Here is a 12,256-nt window from a genome sequence, read left to right on the forward strand (position 1 = left end):
GAATAGCACTAGGCTTGGTGAAGGGCTTAGATTCAATTCTCGTCTTAAATTTGTTCCTCGACGGAAGTTTAAAAATAGATTCTATGTAGACACAAACACATTCCTAGTTTGTTTTTCTCGTGACCAGCAACCTAATGCATTGACTTGCTATATTGACTTGATGCAATCTGTGAATGAGCCGCAGTCTAGTGCAATCTGTGCATGGAATTCATGGAAGCACCAAAATGTTCCGTCCATGTCGTCTAGCATTTCATTATTTCCACAAAATTATACATTTTTTAATGTTTTAGTTCTAAGCTTCCGGTTTTATTAGTATCCATTGTTAAACCTTCATACATCCTTGAAATTTTTTGGCCACTATAAATCATAACTCCTTTATTTCTTAACCGATTTCCACGTTCTACCTACTAAACGAACTCGTTATGTCTATTGTTTTTAAATCTGGAATCCGGGAATTGGAATTGCACACATGGTTTCGGAATAATCTCGGGGTCTAGTGGGGTAAGTTTTATTTTTTTATTTTAATGACCTTGCTGAATTTTGTTAAATTATTCTTTTGTGGAATTATTTGGCTTTCTCAGTCTTATGTATTTAAAACGATGTGTTTTGTTTTGCCCGACGTTTCGGCATTTTATTTTGGCCTTTTTCAAGGGTGAAAAAGTATGAAGCCACCCTTGAAAAAGGCCAAAATAAAAGGCCGAAACGTCGGGCAAAATAAAACACATCGTATTGAATACATAAGACTGAGAAAGCCAAAAAATCCAGAACAAATCTTCCAGTCAATCTCTCTCTTGCGAGTCATGTTTAATGGAGCCATTGGTCAAGTTCCTGGGTGGTGTAAAGGAGGTTCCGCGGCATTCCGGTAAGCTGGTTCCCCAGATGATCTGGCTACTTTTTGATATGATCTGAAACCCATCTTGCAACAAGTCAAACTTCATGATTTTGCGAGACATGCTCAATAGAGCCCTTGGTGAAGATCCTGAATGGTTTTAGGCAGGTTCCACGGCATTCCCTGGTTTCCCTTGGGAAGCACTTTTTGATGAGATTTGAATACTTTCTTGCGAAGAACAACTGCGACCTTCTATAGCTTGCAGTATCAATCGAGAGATTAAAAAAATATGTAATTTGATAATGGATCATGCGCTTTGTTCTGCTTTGTGCGGCCGAATCATGGTTAGTTAAAATCATTGTGTAAGAAGGATGACACGGTCGTATCATTTATCAGAGTGAACCCAAATCCAATGATGCCAAACGACTAATTGATAATCCGTCCTGTGGTTTTTGTGGAGACGCAGAGGTAAACACGGTCTTCAAATAACAAAAACCAACTACTAATATTCCTTTCCTCATCCTAACTGGCTATAAGGACGTGCCCTGCGCCGTTATTGCTCATTTGAACATTCGAGTTACTGAAATTTGCACAATCCTAGTCAATCATCCAGTTGATTATTTGTGCAATTTCACTGATTCTGGTCAATCACGGAGTATAACCATAGATATGTGTAATCAGTCAAAGCTAAGCTGATTTGAAACCTTTCTTGCGACATGTTAAGCTTCATGATTTCGTTTCATAAAGCCCTTGGTAAGGTTCCTGTGTGGTGTTGAAGAAGTTCCGCAAGATTTCCAAATCCGGTATTAGAAGGTCAATTGCAAATTTCTTTCCAGAGCCTTTAGAAAACTAGAGATCTAATCGATTCGTTTGGTGGATGGATCGTAGAATTTATTTATCATCAGACTAAGGCCGGAGTGGCCTGTGCTGCACATAAAAGACTTCTCCATTCAGCTCGGTTCATGGCTGCACTTCGCCAACCACGCAGTCTGCGGAGGGTCCGCAAGTCGTCCTCCACCTGATCGATCCACCTTGCCCACTGTGCACCTCGCCTTCTTGTTCCCGTCGGATCGTTGTCGAGAACCATTTTCACCGGATTACTGTCCGACATTCTGGCTACGTGCCCGGCCCACCGCAGTAGTCCGATTTTCGCGGTGCGAACGATGGATGGTTCTTTCAACAGCTGATGCAACTCGTGGTTCATCCGCCTCATCCACGTACCGTCCGCCATCTGCAACCCACCATAGATGGTACGCAACACTTTCCTTTCGAAAACTCCCAGTGCGCGTTGGTCCTCCACGAGCATCGTCCAGGTCTCGTGTCCGTAGAGAACTACCGGTCTTATAAGCGTTTTGTAGTTTGGTACGGCGGCGAACTCTATTCGATCGGAGCGTCTTGCGGAGTCCAAAGTACGTACGATTTCCAGCCACTATGCGTCTCCGAATTTCTCTGCTGGTATCGTTATCGGCGGTCACCAGTGAGCCCAAGTACACGAATTCTTCAACCACCTCGATTTCGTCACCACCGATAGAAACTCGTGGTGGGTGGCTCACATTGACCTCTCTTGAGCCTCTTCCTATCATGTACTTCGTCTTCGACGTGTTGATGACTAGTCCAATCCGTTTAGCTTCGCTTTTCAGTCTGATGTAGGCTTCCTCCATCCTCTCAAAGTTACGTGCCATGATATCAATGTCGTCGGCGAAACCAAATAACTGGACGGACTTCGTGAAAATCGTACCACTCGTGTCAATCCCTGCCCTTCGTATTACTCTCTCCAAAGCGATGTTGAATAGCAGACACGAAAGACCATCACCTTGCCGTAACCCTCTACGGGTTTCGAAGGGACTCGAGAATGCCCCTGAAACTCGAACTACGCACATCACCCGATCCATCGTCGACTTGATCAACCGTATCAGTTTATCCGAAATCCGTTTTCGTGCATTAGCTGCCATGGCTGGTCTTGTTCGATTGTATCATATGCGGCTTTGAAGTCGATAAATAGATGATGTGTGGGAACGTTGTATTCGCGGCATTTCTGCAATACCTGACGTATGGCGAACACCTGGTCTGTGGTAGAGCGTTCACCCATAAATCCCGCCTGGTACTGCCCCACGAACTCTCTTGCAATTGGTGTTAGGCGACGGCATAAAATTTGGGAGAGTACCTTGTAGGCGGCGTTCAGCAATGTGATTGCGCGGTAGTTGCTACAATCCAGCTTATCGCCCTTTTTGTAGATGGGACACACGACACCTTCCATCCCCTCCTGCGGCAGAACCTCATCCTCCCAAACCTTGGTAATCACCCAATGCAGCGCTCTAGCCAGTGCTTCACCACCGTGTTTAAACAGCTCTCCTGGTAGTTGGTCAACCCAGGGCCTTTGTGGATCGTAGAAATCAGTTGAGAAATTGAGGAGTAATGACGATGAGGGTTAATCTAATTAGTATTCCAAGAAATACCTTGTATTCGGAGAGCTCCTAGTTGAGACCCAGGATGTGCTTAGTATGACTCTCTCACTTTTCGCCGAAGCTCCTTGAGATTTTTCAGAAGAATATTTCCAAGATATTTACAGTAATTTTGCGGCAAAAGTGTAAAGGATTTCCAAAGAAAATTTGAAAAAGTAGAATGAGTGAAAACTTAGTAATAAATTTAAAGAAAATACGGAAAAGTGAAACACACCCCGATTCATGTTTCCCTCGATGAACTTCCGTGTTTTTGTCAGACTGCTGATAATATTCAGACCTTTGCACATCTCTAGTCATAAGGAGGAGAGGGAATACTAAAAACTTATGTTAGGCCCAGTGTATAAAACATTTAAATTAGTTGTTTAGCCCCTTTTTTCATTGAAATGGGGTATGTATAAATCTTCAGATGTTTCATCATGCATATATTCTAAAAAAAACATCAAATTTGTTGTATTTCAATCGTTTATTTATTATAATATTCAACATTATAAATAGTCAAACAAACATTTTTAAACTTAAGTTCACGCGATTTTTTTTAATTACGTTTGCATTATTGCTGCTGTCTTGTTCGCAACGGGACCGTTCCACAAAAGAGCTTTTCTTGAGTTTGAGTAATATCATGGGTTAGGAAATTAATTCCACTTTCATATCTATCAATGTTGGAAATAAATTACGCATAAGCCACGCACGTTTCCCTGTTCCCTGGAACACACAACTGCAAACCCGAAACGAAAATCTGTCCACTGGGACAAGCACCCACCGTAGCGGACCCAGACCTGCATTCAATGTATAAATCACAATCCGTCAAATGCGGTAGACGCCCATCAACTTGATCAGCACATATTGCTTCGAAGGATATACAGGTCTCCGCGCTCCCTGGAACACAGATAAATCTGTCAGGGTTGTATATCTCTCCTCGCGGACAAGGAACAACATTTGGGCGTTCCGAAATACACGATATAAACATATCGCATCTGACTGGGTGAGGGATGAACTCATTTGGACGGAAAAGGCAGATATGCGGATACGAGACGCACGTGACTTCGTTTCCAGGAACGCAATCGATGAAACGGGGCCTTAGGACGGCTCCGTCCTCGCAGGCATCAACCGTTCCTACTCCATTTGTACATGTAACGAATTCTGTGCACTGTGTTTGATCAGGTGTTGGGAACCGTCCCTGCGCTCGACCAATACACATTCCGTCTTCCGGGTAGAATTGGCAAGTTTCCTGATCCCCAGGAGAGCAAACTTGCATGTTAGGATGCAGGATCAATCCGGTTGTGCATGACCCCAAGTGGGTAAGACTCCAACGACATTCTATGAACAAATCACAAAAATTGGGATGCTCCACTATCTGATCATCTTTGTTTACACATATATCTTGCCAAGACTCACACGACTCTCGATCTCCTATGACACATGTCCGATTAACGAGAACCATTCCTCGAGTGCACGATTCAACAGAAGTTACTTGATTATTTTCGCAGTGTATGAACACGTGACATCCGGACGGATGTGGAATTACATCTTCCCCGACACCTATGCATATATCGGTATAGAACTCACAAGTATCTGCGTTTCCAACTACACATTGAATCGTTCCTGGTTGCAGAATAGTTCCCTCTTGGCATGACTCAATGATGGTTTGACCCTGCTGGCATCTGATGAAAAGCGTACAGTCATTCGGATGAGGATAAACTGTCGACCCGTCTCGATTGTCACATATCTGCTCTATTGGAGTGAATAGGCAAGTTTCGCTGTTCCCAGGTACGCATACCTGCATATCTGGACGAAGAATTTCTCCCCAAGGACACGATTCCACCGACGTAACTCCATTATAGCAAACCATAAATAAATCACATCTATTGGGGTGTGGAATCACTCCATTCGGTCGATCAATACAGTATTCTATCAGATGATCACATGTTTCGGAGTTGCCGGGAACACATTGCGATTCGGACGTATCGAAGATGTGGCCATCAGGGCATGATGTAACAATAACCACTTCGGATCTACATTCTATGAAAAGATGACACCCGGAAGGATGCGGAATAATTCCATCAGGACGCCCTTGACAGTATTCGATGTACAGCTTACAAGTTTCGGTGTTGCCAGGAACGCATTGAATAGTTCCAGGCTGCACAACATTATACGGTGGACACTGATTGATTACGACTTCTCCTTGAGTACAGCGAATGTATTGATCACAGTAATAAGGGTGCGGGTAAATCACCAAACCAAGGCGTCCTTCACACATTTCATCTATCTCGGCAGTCTCGCAAGTATCAACGTTTCCTGGAACACAAAACTGCATATCCGGTCGTAATATTTCATTAGGAGGGCATTGTACCACTTGGGCCTGCCCGTTAATGCACCAAATATGCCACCCACAATAGTTTGGATGCTCAATGACGTATCGATCAGGGCGATCCGCACAAACTCCATCCAAAAACTCACAAGTGTCCTGATTTCCAGTCACACAAATCGGAATCTCTGGCCGAAGTATCTGACCGGTGCTACAGCTCTGCACAGTTGAACTTCCATCTCTGCATTCAATGTAAAGATTACATTCATCTGGATGCGGAACTATTCCATCAGGTCGTCCTTCACAGGCAACTTCCGGTCTACTTGGAGTACATGTAATCGGGTTCCCTGGGACACAAAACTGAATGTCTGGTCGAAAAATTTCATTAACTCCACAAGTTATCAACTGCGCATCGGTTCCATTGCATCTTATTGCAAGATCGCACCATTCCGGGTGAGGCTGCAACGAATCAGGATTAACAACGCAAACACCTTCCAAAGACAAGCATGTTTGTGAGCTTCCAACGGTGCAGCTTGCGCCTCCTTCAACAAAAACATTTCCCCTGTCACATTCCACCACAGTACTGTGCCCATCAACACATTCGATGAATAAGTGACACCCATCCGGGTGTGGAATTGCTCCATCCGGTTCACCCTTGCAAAACTCGTCATTCGGCAGACAAGTTCCTCTGTCGCCAGGCACACAAGACCCTTCCGGCTGGAACCATATCTCATTATCCAAACAGTCAATCACCGATGGCCTTCCTCGTTCGCAGAAAACAAACTTTCCGCAGTCGTTTTGATGTTCAAAAACTCCATACGACACATTAGCACAAATGGGCTCAAGTTCTGGGTCAGCTTTGGGTCTACAATCATTCCAATCGCCGGGGACACACTGCGGGATGGTTACGTTGAATATGTGCCCTTCGTCGCACTGATGCAGCGAACCCGTTCCGAATACACACGAAACGAACATCTGACACAGGCGAGGATCCGGATGAGGGACGATTCCAGATATGGTTCCATTGCAAATGGAGCTATTCAGGTTTTGTGAAAAGACGGGAGCTGTGAACGTGGCAGATATTACTGCTGCGTATAATACGGAAACGAGCATGCTAGGCTTCTAGTGCTGTCCTAATCTAGAATGAAAACTGCGCAACAGGCGGTCGAAAGATGCAGTTTTGTAAAATTTATCACAGTGACGTTTATCCAGTAGCCAGACATGATAAGATGTTGCGAAAAAATAGATAACTGAAATAATCGAACGGAACGTATCTGAGTTTATCTACACCATTGGTTCCCAAACTGTGTGATTTGATGCCATCACACTACAATAATCTAAATGGAATACAGTTTAAAAAAACTGATTGGTGCAAAATATTACTTTTAATAAAAGATATTTTAGTTACCAGATAAAGATTGTCGCTGTCGTCGCTGTCCGGAACATCTTTTGCTGGTGAGGATGGGGTGCTAAATGTCAATAAAGGAAACATACATACGATTTGACAGTTATGTACCACACATGTTTCGGATAGCAGAACAAAGGAAACCGAAGCGACAATCTTTATCTTGTAACTAAAATATCTTTTCTTTTAATACACCGGACCCCGCCCCTGACTGACATAGCCCGCCGTTCAACTAGATTGTGCTGACTTCTTATACCCACCATTTATTTTTCGATGCTGTAATGCTGTTCGGACCTCATACCGAAAAAATTGGGGTACCTCTGGTCCAATCTATCTGACAGGGGGTTTATCTTGTATCCAATCGATAACTTTGGTCATCATTCCTTAGCCAAACTGCATAAACACACATCAAACAGTGTAATAAGTCTGGAATGTAGGAAGAAGTCCCCCAGAATCGAACACCTTCCAATACGACACTTGCAAGGGTCCCTCCATTATCGTATGTAGTGCAAAAGTAAGCTATTTAAAAGTCCTTTATCTGCATCGAATATCAACTTTGTTCAAAATTGAAGGTTGAAAAAATTTGCTCATAACTTTAGTGCTTTGCATTACTTAAAAAGGTTTTAAATTCAATTGTTTTTTCTTCCTCGATGGGAATTTGCTGTAGAAGTAAGAAATTTAGTTGGTGATTCAAATAAGTCCCGTTAACACATTTTATTATCTACAACTTAAGCAAATAAAAAATATTACTGTTCTAAATGTTGTCACCACTCGTGGATTAGGAACATGGTCATATTTGAATAGGAGCAACAGTGTCCGGCACTAGGGGACACTTTTATGAACCGTGAAATTTACCACCAAAGTTCATCATCAAAATACATCATTGAAAAACATGTTCAAATGCTCAAATATGGTTTGTATGATTCATCATCATTATATTTTGTGCATATGGTGTACCAGAAAAGATAATTCGGATAGCCTGAAAAGCTTTTGTTAAATGGCTTATATGTCCAGCACAGGATGATCTCTCCTTATCAATGAACACAATGTCAAAATATTTCGATATTAAAAATCTGCTCATAGAAGCTTAACTGTTCCACATTGATAAGTAAGCCATATCACCATGGGGCAGTTAAGCCTGCAACGGCAGTAAACATGGTTTATATTAAGGGCCAACTGCCTCCTCTCAATTTAAAGGTTCCCCCAAACCTACGCGATGCGAAGGTCGGTGCCGCTAGACGAATGCGTTTGTCTATCGGATTGGTATGGAAGCGTGAATGGAGCCTTGCATGCAGTGACTCAACAATGGAATCGCGACGATAGTCGCCCAGCTACAGCGACAATCGCTTCAAATGTATTTGGGGGAACCCTAATTCTTAATCGGTGCTTTCCCATACGAATAACTGAACCAGATTTAAGGCTTACGTGTAGGTGAATAATGCGGGCCAAAGACTTTCCTGTATTCGGTGTGATTCACTTGACTTTTTTTAATTGAATAAGTATCCCCAACTAAGATATTGTGACACATTATTCAATGATATCAATCAACATCAATCAATGATATTTCAATACAGAAATCATTTTTTTCTAATGCGACAGTGGTCAAGGTCAAATTTGCAAATATTAATTAATAACCTCTGTCTGAAATCCATTTCGATGTCTAACCTGTTTGATAGTTGTGTGGATGAACAAATATTTTTCATCATGACAAAGAGTGTACTACAGGCTTAAGTAGTTTGCCAAAGAATATTTTACTTTGGGTCATGGGTTCGAGTCCCATCGAAGGGAAAGTGGTTACCTCCCATACATTTTCCAAATCAATATCTTCCACATAACGTACATATTCACATATGAGTTTTCATAACATTGTAAAATATTTTAAAGTTGCCGTGGTAGGGGGGATAGGAGTAATATGGATACACTAAGCAATTGCGTCATTTCCACATAGATACCGTTGTTATATTGGGGACCTTAGGACGTGTGATCTCCTCCAATTCGCACAAATAGTCCCATGTACTTTTTTTGGCGATTTTCATTTTCTATTAGGAATATGCTTAACCCTTGCGGCCGACGGGGTACCCGTGTTCCTATTTGAACTTCAAGTGGTGATATTTCAATTGGCTGGAAAGCTGAAACTCGGTGACATCTAAAAACATGGCGAAATGTAGCATCTGTGAAAAAATCGCGTTGATACGGTGAGGGGGGAAGTGGGGAGGGGCATATGATATTGATTACCATATGGATGGCCGACAGGGTACCCGCGTTCCCATAAATTATCATTTTTCATATCTTTAACAATGTTCAACAGATTTTGATAATTTTGACCATTTTGGAAACAGAAACTCATATGCTTTTTGGCCACTCCGAAGCTTTACAGCCTTATCCAAGAAATATCAAAAGTAAGGCCTTAGAGTATACACGCGTAAGTAAAGCCTTATAATCTGTCAGCGTAACCAAAGGTCTATCGTTCAAATTCAAATGTGGCACATGTTCTTAGTGATACTTAGCATAGAACGCTTTCATAGTATATGTTCTGCATCATCCGAGAAATCTGAGAAGCAAGGCATTAAAGAGTATATGCGTATACAGAAGTCTATAGATTTGTTTCAACATTGGTACATGCTTTTCTGTGATTATTAGAATAGAATGTGATTACTGCATATGTTCTGCGTTATCCATTAAATTTTAGAAGAAAGACCTTCCACACGCGTAACCAAAGGTCTATCGAACAGGTTCATAAGTGGCACATGCTCTTTGTGGTCATTAGAATAGAATGCAAATACAACGTATCTCTAATGTACGACTCTAAGATCTACACGCGTAACCAAAAGTCTATCGACTAGGTAGCAATCTGTGGTCGTTGGAATAGAATATGATCACAGCATATGTCCGGCATCAGGAATTGAAAAAAAACAGTTCATGAGTATAAATCTGCTAAATTCATGCCCAAACAGCACACACGTTGTAGAGAAGTTATAGTAAATCATATACAACCAATTTGAGTTGCTCCAACCAGTGTTGGTAAAAACTCAAAATCTCAAAACTCATGGATGATTCAAATCAAGCGTGAGCTGAAACGCACCAAACTCAGCACAGAAAACTCATGGATGAGTTGAATCATCCATTTGAATCATCGTAGGTTTTCTTTTGTTCTCCTTCGTTAAAAACGGTGAATTGACGTTTGTCGCATAAAATATTAAACACTCCTCCATGTATAAGCAATAAATTGCCCATAAATTGATTTCAAATACGTTTTTAAACCAAAATGATTTTTTGGGAAAGGAGTAAATGATGCGTTTTAGCATGAAAAATTCAAGCGTGATGCATTCCTTTAAAATCGCCGACGATTTCGTTCGTACGGGAGCGCTCGTTGATTGAGATTTATGACTGATTTTACCAACACTGGCTCCAACTAAATCAGTGTGAGTTGTGCCACTCGGGTACCAAATTGATGCTCTACTGGGGCTTAATCGATGAAGCTTTCTTGATCGTTGAAATTTGGCGTTCGTTGATTCAAAGTTTAAAGATCTTCATCGCTCACCAATGGGAGACAACTAAGCAAAGCAAACCACTTGCTAACCTAGCAATAAGTGTTGTTACCACAAGCCGCTAGAAAAAAAATAGACATCAGGAAAAATTAAATCCGCTATAAGTATGGAACTCTAATACACTGCATGGGAGGCTTCGATACTTACACTCCTCTATCCCAGCAATTTGAAAGCAGAGTGAATAAAACAGAACAGCTGATGTGTTTTGATGTTTAAGTTTCATTCTAGTAGAGCAAGCGTGAAACGAATGCTCATCGTCGTAGTTTCCATGGATACCATACCAAGGTAGGCTTTGCGAACTTTGTTGCTCGTTGTTTACGCAGCAACGATCGCTCATAATCGTCGGTTTGTATCCATCTGAGCAAGGCTGTCAATACTCGTCTGCTTCACTCACGCTTTCACGGTGCCCCGGTAGACCGTTATTATAAAATAAAAATGTCCATAAAAACCAAGTACAGGGCTCGATTCCTGTGGTAATTCTGAACCTCTGGACCAATTTTTAAAAAAATCCCTAGGAGGAATCTCGAGAAATCTTGATTTGATGTTTTTAATTCAGAAATTTCAAAAGAATCTATATTTTAATTCAATTCAACCTTCAAAGCCGTCCAAAAAGTGGTCCAAGTTGATTTCAACCAGTATGCATTTATTGCCTTTATAACAATTATAAATTTTAACAACTGATTAAGCTCACCAAACTGACTTAGGTATGATTTTTGTATGGCTTGAAGCCGTCTATCTTCAAGAATGTTACCTCTCGTTCAGAACCATTCATGAATTCACGTGCAGGCTGCAGGTTCTTTGTTGAATGTTGAATTCAGATTAAAGTTTGTATTTTTTTTATTGTATTCACAAATGTATTCAAGCATCAGAAGCTTAAAGATTTGTTTAAAGTGGTGTAGTTGTTTAGCATTATATAACAGGTTTGATCTTCGTCAGATGCTGTAATAATTGAATTGACTGAGCTTTATCATATTCTGAGATTTCCTCGCAAAAGGATCATCGGACTAGTAATGACTCCTAAGATGGCGGTAAGGAAAAGCTACGATTTTCAAGAGTGAGCTCGGCATATACCGTGCGGGACCGAGATCCGTACAGCACCGAAATCCGTCCACCTCATGAGGTATCAATAAATTAAAGGAAGTTAAAGGTAATTAATGTTGAAATAATTAATCTTACCCTGTTCAGATACTTGACAGTAAACTTTTAGGGCATAGAATTGGAAAGAAAGCTTTGAAAATAAAACAACAAAAATCATAAACAAATCTCCACCCACCAAACGCGGAGTTTGTGCCGTCATTTTGTTTTCGGGTAGAGCATAGTGCACCGTCCACGGTGGACGATTCCTATTTTCTAATGACTTTTCATATACTAAAAGGTGCTTAAGTGTACGGATTTCGATGCCTCACGGTAGAATGAGATCTCGAGAACCAAAAGGAAAACATCAGGAAAATGCACAAGAAAGAAAGAAAAAATGTACAAGCTTTGTGCATATTATTTTGGGTTTTCGGTTACGACGAAGAAATAATATTCAATTTTTGAACTTTATAAAACACTTTAATAAAGAAAAAAATGAACCTTTGCTAATCTCCGACACTACACATCTAGTTCGGAATTGTTAATACGATTTTAAAGTTGCTCGAGAAGCGCCATATTAAGTAAATTTATGGGTGAACCAAGTACAGATGAGGCATCAACAAATTGCACAAA

General features: G+C 41.2%; 2 protein-coding genes across 23 annotated transcripts in view; one reads left to right on the top strand and one right to left on the bottom strand.

The window, feature by feature from the left end:
• LOC134212252 (pancreatic triacylglycerol lipase) overlaps positions 1–12,256 on the top strand; it is a 103,151-nt gene that overhangs the window by 38,822 nt on the left and 52,073 nt on the right. The gene's annotated exons all lie outside the window — the stretch shown is intronic.
• Positions 3,962–6,709, bottom strand: LOC134216067 (uncharacterized). Its single transcript, XM_062695084.1, has one exon. It carries the CDS (start codon positions 6,707–6,709, stop codon positions 3,962–3,964), a length of 2,748 nt encoding a protein of 915 aa, XP_062551068.1.

The sequence above is a fragment of the Armigeres subalbatus genome, chromosome 2 (assembly GCF_024139115.2).
Source record: "Armigeres subalbatus isolate Guangzhou_Male chromosome 2, GZ_Asu_2, whole genome shotgun sequence".
NCBI lineage: Eukaryota > Metazoa > Arthropoda > Insecta > Diptera > Culicidae > Armigeres > Armigeres subalbatus.